At 36.5% G+C, this 19731-nt stretch overlaps 1 protein-coding gene across 6 annotated transcripts in view; it reads left to right on the forward strand.

The window, feature by feature from the left end:
- The window catches only part of STAG1 (stromal antigen 1), a 414808-nt gene that overhangs the window by 376605 nt on the left and 18472 nt on the right, over positions 1-19731 (forward strand). For all 6 annotated transcript variants that reach the window (XM_011231800.3, XM_011231799.3, XM_034661958.1 and 3 more), the window contains 3 exons: positions 1118-1219; positions 4378-4526; positions 5210-5338. In XM_011231800.3, the coding sequence (XP_011230102.1) occupies positions 1118-1219; positions 4378-4526; positions 5210-5338 (380 nt within the window). The remainder of the gene's footprint in view (positions 1-1117; positions 1220-4377; positions 4527-5209; positions 5339-19731) is intronic.

Genomic DNA, 19731 nt, shown 5'->3' on the forward strand with positions numbered 1-19731 from the left:
GAGACTTAAGTGAAAGGAACCTGAGACAGCTTCCTAAAGTAATGTCTATACATGGTTTGAATGGATGAATATGAGCTTACCATGGTTTTTCCCTTTTCATCCCCTAACAATATGTATTGGTTTCAAGAAATGAGCCTTAACCAAAACTTGTTATCATCCTTAGCAATTTTTGCACCTCTGCTCATTGTAAGCTTTAATTTTTTTGAGAGTATTTTAATAGTTATTTGCTACTCTTTATTACATATGCTTAGTTATGTGGCTTTTTGCCCCAGTTCCCTATGTGACTGTTACAAATATGAATTTATTGGAGATTTCCCTGTTGAACCATTTTAGTATATTAATATATCTTTCTCTCTTTTTCATCTCACATCATGGAAGCATACCCATCTTTTGAAAATTATGAAAATCCAATTGCAAAGCTAGTATACTCACTTCTTCACATAGGTCGTAGGTTTTTAGGCATTAGCTTAGAAGTAACATCCAGATTCAGTGATTTTAAATAAGGCTTTTCTTAATTATTTACTCACAAGGAAAATTCTTTAAATCCTATGTCAAAAAAACTTGAATTATAAAGAAATTAAATTTTTCTCAGTCACTATTGAAGATGTCAATGTTTTTATTTTTTTATATTACCATAGTAAAATACAGTCATGTTGGGGGAGCAAGGAATGGCATAGTACAAAAATATTAAATGAAAAGTCTGTTACCCTAATCTTCCCTTCCCCCTTATGTAGGCCTACTCCCCAGGAGTAAGCAATTTTAACTGTTTTGGTTTTAGTTCTTTGCGAGGTTTCTACCAAAGTTCTCTTTCTTGATTTGTCACCTTTTAAGTGGTATCTGTTGAATCCATGTTACAAAGAAGAAGGAATTTTGTTTACCTGTGTCACTTCCCCTCCTCCTAGAATTCCCAGTTTTTCAGTTAACGTTAGTTATTTCATAATCTTAAATATCAAATGTGTATTCCTTTAACTTTAGACAATATCTTTTATCTCTCATTATGTTTAAGATGAAGAAATTAAACACTCCTGAGCTCCCCTTTCCATTTCTTTTACCAATCCACTGTTTGTCTCATGAAATTTCAGTAATTCTAAAGCTGTTTTCTTTCTTTTTCTCACAGTATTACAATGACTATGGTGATATTATTAAGGAAACACTGAGTAAAACCAGGCAGATTGATAAAATTCAATGTGCCAAGACCCTCATTCTCAGTTTACAGCAGGTAAGAAATCTGAAAGAGATAAAGAGTAGAATTAAGGTTATTGAACACTTTTATGTGCATAGTATGTACTAGATATATCTTACCTCATTTAAACTAGGTCACTGTATCAGTACATTACTATGGATACTTTCTGGTACAAAGACGTGTTATATGTCTTTTCTTTGGAAAATAATCTTATAGTTCACATTTCAAATAGATGAAGTCCTAAAGTGCTCCACTGTTGGACCAGATGAAATGCCAAACAGACATTAAAAAGTAATCTTTTAAAAAGAAAAATATAGAAATATGTTTTAAAAATATTTAATGAAGAAGGCAAGAATAATATTCAAATAAGAAAATAAATCACATATGGGGGTGCCTAGGTGGCTCAGCCGGTTAAGCAGCTGCCTCCAGCTCAGGTCATGATCCCAGGGTCTTGGGATGGAGCCCCACATCGGGCTCACCACTCGGCGGGGAGTCTGCTTCTCCCTCTTCCTCCCCGTGCTTATGCTTTCTCTCTTGCTCTCTCAAATAAATAAATAAATATTTTTTCTTAAAAATCACATATGTTATATAGATAAGAGTCCCTAATAAATGCCTACTGAATTAATACAGAGATTTCAGGGGGTGTATGGGACTGTAGGTATTTGTATATAAACTCAAATACATTTATACATCAACCAACACTCCAAACAAGTGACAGGTTCAGGGAAATATTTTCAATCATACATAACAAATCAGTAACAAAGATAAATCTCATAGAAAAGTGAATAAGAGATATGAAAAGCTAGAAGAGTAAATCTTAAAAACCAATAACCATATGAAAAGAGGCATAACTTCATTAATAATTCATGAAATAAAAATTGAAACATATTTATCACTGATGGGCAAATTAGCATGAATTTAAATGATGGTTAATACCAGTGATTGATAAGATGTGGATAAAAAGGTCCCTTGTGAAAGAAATTGCTTTTGCCTTCTTGAAATATATTTTTGCAGGATATTTCAAAATTGAAGATAGATATTCCTTTTAAAAAGTCAACTGTTTTTGCTGCTAGGTATCTACATTGGTACATGCAGGTACACACAAAGATATGTATGTAAAAGATGTTTATTACAGCAAGTCTGTAATATTGAAAAATTGAAGATAGTCTAAATGTCCCATCAGCAGAGGAATGGTTAAAGTGTGTTACTCTGAAATAGCTAAAAGATTTTTAAGACAAAATATTAAGTGAAAAACAGCACGTTTCAGAGAAAAGGGAACCCTCTTACACTGTTGGGAATGCAAACTGGAGCAGCCGTTACACACACACACACACACACACACACACACACACACACACAATGGAATATTACTCAGCTTAAAAAAGAATGAAATCTTACCATTTGCAATGATGTGGATAGAGTTAGAGACTATTACGCTAAACAAAATAAGTCAGGGAAAGACATACCGTATGATTTCTCTCTCATGCAGAATTTAAGAAACAAAACAGATGAACATACAGGGAAAAAAAGGAAAAAAGCAGGGCAAACCAGAAAACAGATGCTTAACAGTAGAGAACAAACTGAGGGTTATTGGAGGGGCGATGACAGGGGGATAGGCTAAATGGGTGATGGGTATTAAGGGGGGCACTTGTGATGAGCACTGGGTGTTGTATGTAAGTGATGAATCACTAAATTCTACACCTAAAACTAATACTACAGCATACATTAATTAACTGGAATTTAAATAAAAGCTTGAAAACGAAAAGAAAAATAGCAAGTTTCAGGACAAACTGCATAGTATAGTTATCATTTATGTTAAAAGTTTGTATATGTAGTATATTAATGTGTCGTTTTAAACCGGTCTAGAAAACCTTGAAACTTTAACATTGATTACCTTTGGAGAGAAGAATGATATTCAGTGGGAAAGAGGAAGAACTTTTATTTTTGTATTCCTTGAATTTTGCACAGAGATACGTTCTTTGTATTCATTTTAAGTGTAAAATTTAAAGTGTAAGGCTATTGTGTACAACCATCTCTGGAAACATTTTGAAGTTTAAGAATTTATAAATAATTACCTGTGGATGCATTTGAAATGTTTGGAAGAACTGCTGTTTCTAGTCATGACACTAAGCAGTTCAGGCCAATATGTTGCTGAAGAAAACTGAAAAGATGAACAACATAATAAAAGTGATAGAAGTGCTATTTCAGTGGGATGGTATAAGAGTGAATTGAAAGATGGGGGTTGAGGAAGTGAAGAAAACAAATGTAAACAGTACTTTTCAGGATCTTTGACAAAAAAGAGAATCAAAACAATGTATTGATAACTGGCATAGGAGATTGAGTTAAGAAGTTATGTTTTTTTGTATTTTGGGGTTTTAAAATGCATGCATATAGTAGAGGGAGTAGTTAAGGATGCGGGACAGCATAGAAGCAAAACATGGGAGCAGTAAGCATAGGAGCAAAATTGCTGAATAGGTAAAATGGAGTGAGATCTAGTATATAAGGAGGGAGTGGCTTTAGATGAAAGCCTGGACTATTCATCTCTCAGGAGGGAAGACAGATGTGTACAGATAAATTTAAGTTTCTAACTTTGGTGGTAGAATGATACCTTTTATATTCTTTAGTACTTCAGGATTTATTTGGTTGTTGTTATTTTGACACAATATATGTAATGTATGTGTAATTTATAAAACCCCTCCATCCAGCTTAAGGACTTTTTTCTATATTTTGTTGTTGGGTGGGAAATATCACCCCATATATCAAATGTCTTCTTCTACATAATGTTATTGTCTAAGATATAGTAAATGAAAAATCAAAGTTCCGAACCCTCAATTTCATATATTGCCATCTCTATTAAAACAACAGAAAGAATACATAGATGTTTATGACTACAAATGTATTTCTATAAACATGTTTCCTTTCCCCAGCCCAAAATATATTATTTTTTGTTAAAAAGAAATGAATTCCTGTCTGCATTTAATCACACAACTAGCATGAAAATGAGCTCAAGAAATTAGTATTAGTAGATGACTTGGAGAAGGGGAACAATGTGGCTACAGTTCAGTGCAAGGAGGGAAATACATATTTTACCAAATGCCTTTTAAATATTTTTAAATTATATTACCTATTCTAATAATAAATAAAATAAATATTTCTTAGCTGTAGGTTTTTTCCTTTTTTTTTCTTTCAACCAGTTGTTTAATGAACTTGTTCAAGAGCAAGGTCCCAACCTAGACAGGACATCTGCCCATGTCAGCGGCATTAAAGAATTGGCACGTCGCTTTGCCCTTACATTCGGACTGGATCAGATCAAGACACGAGAAGCAGTTGCCACACTTCACAAGTGAGTGAGCTGAATAAATACTTTCTGTTATACAGAATCTGGTTTACTGGAATTTAACTGAAATAACTGTTATTTGACCCATTTTTAAAGTGACAGATGATTGAATTTTCAAGTTATAAGAACATTAGAAATTGTGTAGTCTGGGGAGTCTCAACTAGAAGGGCCTTTTTAATTTGAAAAACACTTCAGCTACCTGTTTTTTCAACTTGTAAAGTATAGCAAGTAAAGTTTAACAAAATGTTCTTGTCTGGTCTGTCAGTGAGAAGGTGTTATAGGAGACATGGGTTTAAAAACACTGTGCAATGCTGATTTGGTCTACGTTATTTCATGACTGAAAACTGAATGACAGAAAATGTTAAATACCTCACACAGCTGCTTGATACCATGACCAACTCTGAGAACCAACAATCTAGTTATCTTTCCAGGGTATTGTAGTACCCCTACAAGATACACATAGGAATTTAGCTTTGTTTCACAACTTAAGGTTTTATACTGTAAATAATAGAATATTATTAGGCAGATAGGTAATATAAATTAATATTGTTTTACGCTTCAAATTTATCAGATTTTACTACGTTCAGTGATGATTATCCTGTCTTCCCAACTTTAAAATTCTAGCCCATTGAGAGAACTATATATACGCCTTATCTGGAAAAATAAGGTGATACTTTCTTTTGCTTCAGGGATGGCATAGAATTTGCCTTTAAATACCAAAATCAGAAAGGACAAGAATATCCACCTCCTAATCTGGCTTTCCTGGAAGTACTAAGTGAATTTTCTTCTAAACTTCTTCGACAGGACAAAAAGACTGTGTAAGTTGTTTTTATCATGATACCCTTGTAATTTTAAATGTTTTATTTTTTAGAAAATGTTAATCATTTAGCTATAATTACTGTTGTTAACATAAGCTCTGATAGTTTGTTTAAGGAACTTTAGTTTTCTTTCAAGCATTTACATAGTTGTTCTTTCCCTGCTTGCTTTTAGTACTCTGGAATTAAATTAGGTAAGTGAGAAATGATTTCTTATTCTACAATTCAAAGAAGTAGGGACATTGGCTTAGCCATTGTGTAACCCATTCTTTTTTCCTTTTATACTAATTAATTTTAGTTTTACAGGTGACCCTTGAACAACACAGGTTGGGGCATCGACCCCCTCACAGTGGAAATTGTGTATAACTTTTTTTTAATTTAAAATAAATGAAAAGGGTATTCATTAGATTTTAAATTTCAGACTTTATTTTTTTTTCTTTTTTTAATTTTTATTGAAGTATAGTTGACATACAGTGTTACATTAGTTTCAGGTGTACAACAGTGACTCGACAATTCTATACATTGCTCAGTGCTCACCATGATAAGTATAGTAACTATCTGTCACATACAACATCTTTACAGTATTACTGACTATATCCTCTATGCTGTACTGCATATAAGTTTTGACCCCCAAAAAGCTTAACTATTAGTAGCCTATTATTGACTGGAAGCCTTACTGATAACAGGCAATTAACGTATTTCATATGTTACATGTATTATATGCTATGTTCTTACAATAAAGTAAGCTAGAGAAAAGAAAATGTTAAGAAAGTCATTTCCTTATGACTTTGAAAAAATGTATTTACCGTACTGTGATGTATTTATTGAAAGGAATCCAGGGATGCCTGGGTGGCTCAGTCAGTTAAGCATCTGCCTTCGGTTCAGGTCATGATCCCAGGGTCCTGGGATCGAATCCCATATGAGGCTCCTTGCTCAGTGGGGAGCCTGCTTCTCCCTCTGCCTGCCATTCCCCCTGCTTGTGCTCTCTCTCTGACAAATAAATACATAAATAAATCTTTAAAAGGAAAAGAAATCCACATATAAGTCAACCTGCACAATTCAAACCCATGTTCAAAGGTGAATTGCATTTTTTATTTGACTTGATTCAAGATGAGTGATTTCTTTTTCAACAGTTTAAAGAAATAATATATGCAATTTTCATAAAAAAATGTGACGGGATCCTGAATTTTATAAATTGGTAGGAAGGTGTGTCAGTTGTAATAATAGGCTAAATGAACAGAAATTTGGAGAGACAGTTAAAAATTTTACATATGTGAGTGGTAATTCTAAGGAAAGATGTTGACTTTATGTTGGTCAGAAAAATATTTATTTTTTAAAAGATTTTATTTATTTGTCAGAGAGAGAGAGAGAGAGAGAGCACAAGCCGGGGGAGTGGCAGGCAGAGGGAGAAGTAGGCTCCCTGCTGAACAAGGAGCCTGATGTGGGACCCTGAGCCGAAGGCAGACACTTAATCGACTGAGCCACCCAGGTGTCCTGGTCAAAGAATATTATATTAAGCCCATAATCTGGTCAGGTAATGTTCTATAGCTGTTGTTCTAGTATGGCCAGGCAGTGAACAATACAAAGTTTCTGCCCCCTGAAAGCTTTTGTTTTAGTGCAGGGAGACACAATATAAACATAGGAACAAGAGTCTCAGGCACTGAAATAGAATAATATGATAGAGAATGAGTGGTGGGTATTTGTGGGGGTAGGGTGGTTTGAAAGCTTTATTATAGGCATTTACCGTTATACATTTTCCTCGGAGCGTTACTTTAGCTGCATCTCATACATTCTGGTAGCTTGCATTTTTGTTTTCATTCATCTCAAAGTATTTTTTTTCATTGCACTTGTGATATGTTCTTTTATCTTTAGGTTATTAAGGAGTATTTTGTTTAATTTCCACATACTTGTGAATTTCTAAATTTTACTTCCATTATTGATTTTTAATTTCATTCCGTTGTGGTTAGAGAACATACTTTGTATAATTTCAATCCTTTCAAATTTATTGAGGCTTGTTTTGCAGACCAACATATGGTATATTCTGGAGAATGTTCCATGTATACCTGAGGAGAATATGCATTATGCTGCTGGTGTTGAGTGGTGTTGAGATTGCTATTAGGTTGCGTGGCTTGTAGGGTTTTTTTTAATAGTGTTGTTCAAGTCTTCTATTTCTTTGTTGATATTTTGTCTAGTTGTTCTATGCATTATTGGAAGTGGGGTATTGGAGTCTCCCTAACTATTATTGAATTGTTATTTTTCCTCTCAGTTCTCTCACTTTTTGCTTCACATATTTTGGAGCTAGCTCTGTTGTTAGGTATACATGTTTATAATTGTTATGTCTTCCTCACTCTTAGATATCATTATAAAAATGTCCTTCTCTGTCTCTAGTAACTTTTGTCTTAAAATCTATTTTGTCTGATAGTAATGTAACTATTCCAGCTGTATTTTAGTTATTGTTTGCATGGTATACCATTTTTCTATCCTTTAACTTTCCACCTTTCTATCGTTGAATCTAAAGTGTGTTTCTTACAGATAGCATGTAGTTGGATCATGTTTTTTTGTTTATTTTAATCCAGTTTCTGCCATTATACTGTTTGTTTTTTATAGATCTTTGTTTTTTCCTCCAATAAAGCAATAAAGCTTTATGAAGTGGGTGTTTTCTAGTGTAACATTTTACTTTCTTCAAAAATACTTAATTATACTTTTTTAGTTATTTCCTTAGTGTTTTTTTCCAGGCCTTAAAATATGCATTTTACCAAAATTTCTTCAAATTTATTCTAAGGAAATATGAAAATTTTACTCCTATATAGCTCCATTTCTATTCTCCCCCTTTGGTGCCATTATTGTTACACATACTGCATCTAAATATGTTACAGCCCAACAATACATTATTATAATTATTACTTGATATAATTATATGTCTTTCAAATACACTTAGAAAAGAAATAGAGCCTAGTATACATTTGTTATAGAGTTTGTCTTAATAATCTTCTTATTTACCATTTCTGGTTTTCTTCATTTCTTCCTGTGGATCTGAAATACCATCTGGCATCATTTCCTTACGCTAATACATCTTTGCTCCCACCTACTTCTTTTGTGTTTATTATCAAATATATTACATTTCTATGTTATTGACTCAACAGTACAGTAATACATATTGTTTTATACAATTGCTGTTTAAATTGGTGAAAAGAATAAAGTAAATATGCAATTATATTGTCCTTTCTCACTACCTAGTAATCACCTTTCAGCTGTCTTTGTTTTTCATGTGTAGATTATTCTCTCGCATCATTTGCTTTCAGCCTGAAGAACATCTTTTATTATTTCTCATAAGGCAGGTCAGTCAGCAACAAATTCTGTGTTTATTCCATCTGGGAGTGTCTTTATTTTGTCTTTAGCTTTGGAATATAGTTTTGCTAGATATAACATTCTTGTTTGATAGTGTGTTACTTTCAGTACATTGACTGTGTTATCCCACTGCCTGCACCTCCATTGCATCTAATAAGTCATTGGAGTTTAAACTTAATGGAACTCCCTTGTATGTAATGAGTTACTTTCTCTTCTTTCAAGATTTTTTTCTGTCTTTGGCTTTTAGCTAAAATTTGTGATGCATCTGGGTATGGGTCTTTCTGCATTTATTTGCTTGGACTTTGTTGAGCCTTGAGAATGTGTAGATTAATGTTTTTTGTCAAATTTGGAAGTAATTAGCCATTATTTCTTTCAGTTTATGTTTACTCCTTCTTTTCCTGATACTCCCATTACACCTATCAGTACACGTAATGATATCCCACATTTTTGTGAGGCTCTGTTCATTTTTCTTTATTCTTTTTTTCTCTCCTCTTCAGAATGCATCATCTCTGATATATTTTCAAGATTAGTAATTATTTATTCTCCCAGCTCAAATCTTTTGAGCCCCTATGGAGAATTTTTAATTTTTTATTGTACTTTTCAACTGCAGAATTTCCATTGGTTCTTTTTCATCATTTTTTTTTTTAGATGTATTTATTTATTTGAGAGAAAGAAAGTACAGGGGGTGGAGAGGGACAGAAGGAGAGGGAGAAAGAGAATCCCAAGACTCCCTGCTAAGCACAGACCCACCCACCCCCAGCAAGGGGTTCAATCTCAGGACCCTGACATCACAACCTGAGCCGAAACCAAGAGTCAGAGGCTCAATTGACTAAGCCACCCAGGCACCCCCCATCATTTCTTTTTTATTCATATTCTCTATTTAATGAGGTAGTGACATCATATTTTTCATTCCTTATATATGGGGTTTTTTTAGTTCTTTAAATATTTTTAAATAATAGCTTCACAATCTTTATGGGCCACTGTTTTTATTGCTCACTTTTTTACTGCTATATGTAGGTCACATTTCCCTATTTCTTTGCATGTCTCATAATTTTTTTGTTGAAACGGAACAGTTTAGATAATAGTGTTGCATATATGATACATTGTGAAATAACTACTCTTGATACTGATTTACTGCACCCGTAGACACTGACGTTGTTTGCTTCGTCATTTGGTTAGAGGCTTGGATGAACCAACTGAAGTCTGTTTCTCTTGCAATGTGCAGCCTCTGCTGTGCCTATACAGATTTTTTTTTTCCTTGTTTTTTTATCATTTGCCCTGAATACCTAGGTCACCCCTATATTAGCATTAGACTCATAAATCAAAGATTGTGCTTACACCTCCTTGGCCATTTAGATTTTTACTGATTACTATTTGATGTGTGTGTGGCTTTAAGGCTGCTATCACAGTTCAGGGGGCACGGTCAGCCAGAGGACTAGGAGCTTGGAAGTTCCCTCTCTGATTGCTCCTGAGAAGGGCAGCCTCGGGTATGTGCAGTCTGCCAGACTAACAGGGAAGTATGTGATTTGGTTTTAGTTCATTTTGATTTTATTTGATTTAGCTTAATTTTTAGAGAAGTTTTGGTTCACAGCAAAATTGAGGGGAAGGTACAGAGAATTCCCATATATCCCCCTGCCCTTGTACATGCAATCTCCCCATTATCAACATCTACCACCAAAGTGATTCAGTTGTTACAATTGATGAACCTACCTTGACATATTATAATCACCAAAGTTACATTATAGTTCACTCTTGATGTTGTACATTCTGTGGGTTTAGACAAATGTATGACATGCACTATCATTATGGTATCATATGTTTTTTCACTTCCCTAAAAATCCTGTGTTCTGCCTGTTCATCCTTCCTCTCCTCCCCCAATCCCTAACCACCACTGATCATTTCAGTGTTTCTATAGTTTTGCCTTTTCCAGAATTACATAGTTGGAATCATAGGGTGTAGAGCCTTTTCAGGTAATCTTCTTTCATTTAGTAATATGCATTTAAAGTTCCTCTCTGTCTTTTCATTGCGTGATAGCTCATTTCTTTTTCGTGTTGAGTAATATTCCACTGTATAGAAATACCACAATTGATTTAGCCATTCACCTACTGAAGGACATCTTGGTTGCTTCCTAGTTTTGGCAGTTATGAATAAAAGTGCTATAAGCATCCTGTATAAGTAATTGTGAGGACTTAATTTGTCAAGTCTTTTGGGTAAATACTAAGGAGTTTGATTGCTGGATCACATGGTAAGAGTATGTTTAGTTTTTAAGAAACTGTTGGCACGGGGGAGCGGGCGGACTCGCGGACCGGCACCCACGAGAGAGCAGACTGAGACCATGAGCCGGGGAACGTGCGTCTCCAGACTGAAACAGAGCTCCGGTGTGGTCACTGGAACCAGACTGAGACCGGGAGCTCTGGGAGCGCGCGGGGGCGGCTGGCAGCTGGCGGTGTTAGAAACACAAAGGACAGAGACGCGCGGGCCCTGGAAGTGAGGGCTGGGACTCTGGGTGTGGGGCACACATCCCAGGACGCTGCAGGATTGAGCAGCACCAACAGAAACACAGTTAAAGTGGCCAGAACATCAGTGGAGAACGGTCCGTGATCCCTCTGTTCTGAGACAGAGGCTGAGATCAGCCACTGCTGCTCTGACTCCCTGAAGAGGCACAGCAAACCGCCAGGGAAAGCTGCCAGAGAACAAAAGCCTGGAAATACCGGCTCACAGTGTGCCCATCCCCATCCCCTCTCACAGGGGACACGGAGACTCTACCCAAACAGGGTTGCCTGAGTATCGGCTCGGCAGGCCCCTCCCTCAGAAGGCAGCCTGAAAAATCAAGAAGCCCACATCCCTAAGATCCCTATAAAACAAGGGCGCACGGCCTGGGTCCCGGTCAATAATTTGGGCTCTGGACAACCCCACAACCTCTCCTCATCAGAATGACGAGAAGGAGAAATCCCCCCAGCAAAGAAAAGACAATGAGTCTGTGGCCTCTGCCACAGAACTAATGGATATGGATATAACCAAATTACCAGAAATGGAATTCAGAGTAACAATGGTCAACATGATGTGTAGACTTGAAAAAAGTATTAACAAAAATGTTAATGAGAATATAGAATCTCTCAGGGTGGAAATGAGAGCGAATCTGGCAGAAATTAACAATTCTATGAGCCAAATGCATTCAAAACTAGAGGCTCTGACTGCCAGGGTGAATGAGGCAGAAGAACGTATCAGCAAATTGGAGGATGGGTTAGTAGAAGAAAAAGCTAAAATAGAATCTGGACTCAAAAAAATCCACGCTGAGGAATGTAGGTTACGGGAGATTACTGACTCAATGAAGCGTTCCAATGTCAGAATCATCGGCATCCCCGAGAAGGTGGAGAAAAACAGAGGTCTAGAAGAGATATTTGAACAAATTGTAGCTGAAAACTTCCCTAATCCAGCAAGGGAAACAAACATTTGTGTCCAAGAGGCAGAGAGGTCCTCCCTCCCAAACTCAGCAACGACAAACCTACACAAAGTCACGTCATAGTGCAATTTGCAAATATTAGATCCAAGGATACAGTATTGAAAGCGGACAGGGCAAAGAAATTTTTCACGTACCAAGGCAAAGGTATCAGAATTACGTCAGACCTCTCTACACAGACCTGGAATGAGAGAAGGGGTTGGGGGGGGACATTTTTAAAGCTCTTAGAGAAAAACATGCAGCCAAGGATCCTTTATCCAGCAAGGCTGTCATTCAGAATTGATGGAGAAATAAAGACCTTCCAGAATCGCCATTGACCAATTTCGTAACCACGAAACCAGCCCTACAGGAGATATTAAGGCGGGGTTCTGTCAAAGTAAAAAGGGCCCAAGAGTGATACAGAACAGAAAGTCACAATCTATAAAAACAGAGACTTTATAAGCAACTTGGCATCATTAAAATCATATCTCTTAATAATCAGTCTCAATGTAAATAGCCTAAAAGCTCCCATAAAACGCCACAGGGTTGCAGATTGGATAAAAAGACATGACCCATCCATTTGCTGTCTACAAGAGACTCATTTTGGACCTAAAGATACATTCAGACTGAAAGTAAAGGATGGAATACCATCTTTCACACCAATGGACCTCGAAAGAAAGCTGGGCTAGCAATTCTCATATTAGACAGATTGGATTTTAAATTAAAGACTATAGTTAGAGACACAGAAGGGCACCATATTATTCTTAAAGGATGTATCAAACAAGTGGATATGACAATTATAAATATATATGCCCCCACCAGGGGAGCAGCAATATACACAAGCCAACTCTTAACCACAATAAAGAGACATATAGATAAAAATACACTAATAGTAGGAGACCTCAACACTTCACTATCAGCATAGACAGATCACCTAAGCAAGAAATCAGTAAAGAAACAAGAGCTTTCAATGCCATACTCGACTGGTTGAACCTCATAGATATATATAGAACACTGCAGCCCAGAACCAAAGAATACTCATTCTATTCTAATGCCCATGGAATATTCTCAAGAATAGACCATGTTCTGGGTCACAAAACAGGTCTCAACCGATACCAAAAGACTGAAATTATCCCCTGCATATTCTCAGACCACAGCGCTCTGAAATTGGAACTCAACCACAAGGAAAGACTTGGAAGAAACTCAAACACTTGGAGACTAAGAACCATCCTGCTCAGGAATGACTCAATAAACCAGGAAATAAAAAATCAATTTAAACAATTTATGGAGACCAACGAGAATGAAAACACAACGGTCCAAAACCTATGGGATACTGCAAAGGCAGTCCTAAGGGGAAAACACATAGCCATCCAAGCCTCACTCAAAAGAATAGAAAAATCTAANGAACTCAACCACAAGGAAAGACTTGGAAGAAACTCAAACACTTGGAGACTAAGAACCATCCTGCTCAGGAATGACTCAATAAACCAGGAAATAAAAAANACGAGAATGAATACACAACGGTCCAAAACCTATGGGATACTGCAAAGGCAGTCCTAAGGGGGAAATACATAGCCATCCAAGCCTCACTCAAAAGAATAGAAAAATCTAAAATGCAGTTTCTATATTCTCACCTCAAGAAACTGGAACAGCAACAGAGGGACAGGCCTAATCCGCTCATGAGGAAGCAGTTGACCAAGATTAGAGCAGAAATCAATGAATTAGAAACCAGGAGTACAGTAGAGCAGATCAACAGACTAGAAGCTGGTTCTTTAGGAGAATCAATAAAATTGACAGACTGGCTGGCAAGACCCGTCCAAAAGAATAGAGAAAGGACCCAAATTAATAAAATTATGAATGAAAAAGGAGAGGTTACAACCAACACCAATGAAATTGGAAGGATTATTAGAAACTTTTATCAACAGCTATATGCCAAAAAACTAAACAATCTGGAAGAGATGGAGGCCTTCCTGGAAACCTATAAACTACCAAGACTGAAACAGGAAGAAATAGATTTCTTAAATAGGCCAATTAACTATGAAGAAATTGAGTCAGTGATAAACAACCTTCCAAATAATAAAACTCCAGGCCCAGACGGTTTTCCTGGGGAATTCTACCAAACATTCAAAGAAGAAATAATACCTATTCTCCTAAAGCTATTTCAAAAAATAGAAACAGAAGGAAAGCTACCAAACTCATTCTATGAGGCTAATATTACCTTGATCCCCAAACCAGGCAAAGACCCCCTCAAAAAGGAGAATTACAGACCGATTTCTCTAATGAANGATCAACAGCTTTATGCCAATAAATTAATCCGTCTGGAAGAGATGGAGGCCTTTCTGGAAACCTATAAACTACCAAGACTGAAACAGGAAGAAATTGATTTTTTAAATAGGCCAATTAACTATGAAGAAATTGAGTCAGTGATAAACAACCTTCCAAATAATAAAACTCCAGGCCCAGACGGTTTTCCTGGGGAATTCTACCAAACATTCAAAGAAGAAATAATACCTATTCTCCTAAAGCTATTTCAAAAAATAGAAACAGAAGGAAAGCTACCAAACTCATTCTATGAGGCTAATATTACCTTGATCCCCAAACCAGGCAAAGACCCCCTCAAAAAGGAGAATTACAGACTGATTTCCTTAATGAATATGGACGCCAAAATCCTCAACAAGATCCTGGCTAATAGAATCCAACAGTACATTAAAAGGATTATCCATCATGACCAAGTGGGATTCATACCTGGGATGCAAGCATGGTTCAACACTCGCAAATCAATCAATGTGATACATCATATCAACAAGAAAAGACTCAAGAACCATATGATCCTCTCAATTGATGCAGAAAAAGCATTTGACAAAATACAGCATCCTTTCCTGATTAAAACCCTTCAGAGTGGAGGGATAGAGGGTACATTCCTCAATTTCATAAAAACCATCTGTGAAAAGCCTACAACAAATATCATTCTCAATGGGGAAAAGCTGGAAGCCTTTCCCTTAAGATCAAGAACACGACAAGGATGCCCACTCTCGCCACTATTATTCAACATAGTACTAGAAGTCCTTGCAACAGCAATCAGAAGACAAAAAGGGATCAAAGGTATCCAAATCGGCAAAGAAGAAGTCAAACTGTCTCTCTTTGCAGATGACATGATACTCTATATGGAAAACCCAAAGGAATCCACTCCCAAACTATTAGAAGTTATAGAACAATTCAGTAAGGTGGCAGGATACAAAATCAATGCCCAGAAATCAGTTGCATTTCTATACACGAATAACGAGACTGAAGAAAGAGAAATTAGGGAATCCATCCNGTAGCAGTCCTTGCAACAGCAATCAGACAACAAAAAGGGATAAAAGGTATCCAGATCGGCAAAGAAGTCAGAATGTCTCTCTTCGCAGATGACATGATACTCTATATGGAAAACCCAAAAGAATCCACCGCCAAACTATTAGAAGTTAATAGAGCAATTCAGTAATGTGGCGGGATACAAAAATCAATGCTCAGAAATCAGTTGCATTTCTATACACGAATAACGAGACTGAAGAAAGAGAAATTAGGGAATCCATCCCATTTACAATAGCACCAAAAACCATACGTTACCTTGGAATTAACTTAACNCTACCAAAAACCATACGTTGCATTGGAATTAACTTAACCAGAGACGTAAAGGATCTATATTCTAGAAACTCTAAATCACTCTTGAAAGACATTGAGGAAGACATAAAAAGATGGAAAAATATTCCATGCTCATGGATTGGAAGAATTAACATAGTTAAAATGTCCATACTACCCAGAGCAATCTACACTTTCAATGCTATCCCGATCAAAATACCGAGGACATTTTTCAAAGAACTGGAACAAATAGTCCTTAAATTTGTATGGAANGGACATTTTTCAAAGAACTGGAACAAATAGTCCTTAAATTTCTATGGAACCAGAAGAGGCCCCGAATCGCCAAGGAACTGTTGAAAAGGAAAAACAAAGCTGGGGGCATCACAATGCCGGATTTCGAGCTGTACTACAAAGCTGTGATCACAAAGACAGCATGGTACTGGCACAAAAACAGACACATCGACCAATGGAACAGAATAGAGAACCCAGAAATGGACCCTCGGCTCTTTGGGCAACTAATCTTTGATAAAGCAGGAAAAAACATCCGGTGGAAAAAAGACAGTCTCTTCAATAAATGGTGCTGGGAAAATTGGACAGCTACATGCAAAAGAATGAAACTTGACCACTCTCTCACACCATACACAAAAATAAACTCCAAATGGATGAAAGACCTCAATGTGAGACAGGAATCCATCAAAATTCTNGCACATAGACCAACGGAACAGAATAGAGAACCAGGAAATGACCCTCGGCTCTTTGGCCAACTGATCTTTGATAAGGCAGGAAAAAACATCCGGTGGAAAAAAAGAGTCTCTTCAATAAATGGTGCTGGGAAAATTGGACAGCTACATGCAAAAGAATGAAACTTGACCACTCTCTCACACCATACACAAAAATAAACTCCAAATGGATGAAAGACCTCAATGTGAGACAGGAATCCATCAAAATTCTAGAGGAGAACATAGGCAACAACTTCTATGACATCGGCCAGAGCAACCTTTTTCACGACACATCTCCAAAGGCAAGAGAAATAAAAGATAAAATGAACTTATGGGACTTTATCAGGATAAAGAGCTTCTGCACAGCCAAGGAAACAGTCAAAAAAACTAAGAGACAGCCCACGGAATGGGAGGATATATTTGCAAATGATGCTACAGATAAAAGACTGGTATCCAAGATCTATAAAGAACTTCTCAAACTCAATACGTGAGAAACAAATAAATCATAAAATGGGCAGAAGATAGGAACAGACACTTTTCCAATGAAGACATACAAATGGCTAACAGACACATGAAAAAATGTTCAAAATCATTAGCCATCAGGGAAATTCAAAACCACACTGAGATACCATACCTTACGCCAGTTGGAATGGCAAAAATTGATGAGGCAAGAAACAACAATTGCTGGCGAGGATGTGGATAAAGGAGATCCCTCCTACATTGTTGGTGGGAATGCAAGTTGGTACAGCCACTCTGGAAAACAGTGTGGAGGTCCCTTAAAAAGTTAAAAATTGAGCTACCCTATGACCCAGCCATTGCACTACTGGATATTTACCCCAAAGATACAGACGTGGTGAAGAGAAGGGCCATATGCACCCCAATGTTCATAGCAGCATTGTACACAATAGCTAACGTGGAAGGAACCGAGATGCCCTTCAACAGATGACTGGATTAAGAAGTCGTGGTCCATATATACAATGGAATATTACTCAGCTCTCAGAAGGAACGAGTTCTTAACATTTGCTGCAACATGGACGGCACTGGAGGAGATAATGCTAAACGAAATACGTCAAGCAGAGAAAAACAATTATAATTTCTCTCATCTATGGAACATAAGAACTCGGAAGATCGGTAGGGGAAGAAAAGGATAAAGAAAGGGGGGGTAATCAGAAGGGGGAATGAAGCATGAGAGTCTATGGACTCTTGAGAAACAAACTGAGGGCTTCAGAGGGGAGGGGGGTGGGGGAATGGGATAGACTGGTGATGGGTAGTAAGGAGGGCACGTATTACGTGGTGCACTGGGTGTTATACGCAAACAATGAATCATCGAGCTTTACATCAGAAACCAGGGATGTACTGTATGGTGACTAACATAATAAAAAAATATTAAAAAAATAAAAATAAAACAATATTCGGGGGAAAAAAAAGAAAGAAAGAAACTGTCTGTCTTCCAATGTTGCTATACCATTTTCTGTTCCCACCAGCAATGTGTGAGAGTTTCTGTTGTTCTGTATCCTCACTAGGGTTTGGTGTTTCAGTGTTCTGGATTTTGGCCATTCTAATAGGTGCATAATGGTATCTCATTTTAATTTGCATTTCCCTGATGACATATGATGTGGAGCATCTTTTCATGCTCATCTGCATATTTTCTTTGGTGAGGTGTCTGTTCAGATCTGACGCCCATTTTTTAATCAGGTTGTTTGTTTTCTTACTGTTGAGTTTTAAGAGTTCCTTTATGAGATGTGTATTTTGCAAATATTTTCTCCCAGTCTGTGGTTGTCTTCTCATTCTCTAGACAGTATCTTTCACAGAACAGAAGTTTTTAATTTTAATGAACTCCACCACAACAATTATTATTCCAGGGACCTTGCCTTTGGTGTTGTGTCTAAAAAGTCATTGCCATACCCTGGGTTATCTAGGTTTTCTTCTATATTATTTTCTAGGAGTTTTAAGTTGTACATTTTACATTTAGGTTTATAATCCATTTTGAGTTGATTTTTGTGAAAGATATAAGGCTTGTATCTAGACTAATTTATTTACTTATGGACATCCAGTTGTTCCAGCACCACTTATTGAAGAGACTGCCTTTTTGCTCCATTTTATTGCCTTTGCTCCTTTGTCAAAGATCAGTTGACTATATTTATGTGGGTCTATTTCTGGGCTCTCTTTTCTGTTCCATTGATCTCTGTGTCTAATCATTTGCATGTACCACACTGTCTTAATTACCATAGATTTTTCTTTATTTTTCCAGCCTTACTGAGATAAATTTGACATATAGCATTGTGTAAGTGTTTAAGATGTACAGTGTGATGATTTGATATACATATATATTGCAAAATGATTATTCTGTAGCTTTATAGTAAGTTTTCTAGTTGGATAGTGTCAGTCCTCCAACTTTGTTGTTCTCCTTCAGTTTTGTATTGGCTATTCTGGTACTTTTGCCTCTCCATGTAAACCTTAGAATCCACTTGTCATTATCCACAAAATAACTTGAGATCTTGGTTGGAATTGCATTGAATATAGATCAGGTCAGAAAGAACTGACTTAATACTCTCTTTGTAGGCATGAACATGGAATATGTCTCCATGTATTTAGTTCTTTCATTTCATTCGTCATGAGAGTTTTGCAGTTTTCCTCATATATAGATCTTACATATTTTTTGTTATTTACACCTTAGTTCATTTTTGGGGGTGCAAATATAAGTGGCATTATTTTTAATTTCAAATTCCACTTGTAATTTTTTGCCCTACAAACTTGCTACAATTGCGTGTTCGTCCCAGAAGAGATTTTCCTGTCAGTTCTTTAGGATTTTCTACATAGATAACCATGTCATCTACAAACAATGACAGTGATTTCTTCCTTCCCAAACTATAATTTTTATTTCCTTTTTTGCCTTGTTGAATTAACTAAAATTTCCAGTACAGTGTTGAAAAAAAGTGGTGAACAGGGACATTCTTGCGTGATTTAGTGGGATATCTTCAAGTTTTCACCATTACGTATGTTTGTTGTACATTTTTTTTGTAGATGGTCTTTATCATTGAGAAAAATCTCCTTTTAGTTTACTGAGAGTTTTTATCAAGAATGGGTGTTACATTTTATCAAATGCTTTTTCTTTTTTTTTAATAATATTTTTTTATTATTTTAGTCACCATATACTACATCCCTAGTTTTTGATGTAAAGTTCAATGATTCATTACTTGTGTATAACACCCTGTGTACCATGCAATACGTGCCCTCCTTAATACCCATCACCAGCCTATCCCATCCCCCCC

Source organism: Ailuropoda melanoleuca, chromosome 6 (genome assembly GCF_002007445.2).
Source record: "Ailuropoda melanoleuca isolate Jingjing chromosome 6, ASM200744v2, whole genome shotgun sequence".
In the NCBI taxonomy this organism is placed as follows: domain Eukaryota; kingdom Metazoa; phylum Chordata; class Mammalia; order Carnivora; family Ursidae; genus Ailuropoda; species Ailuropoda melanoleuca.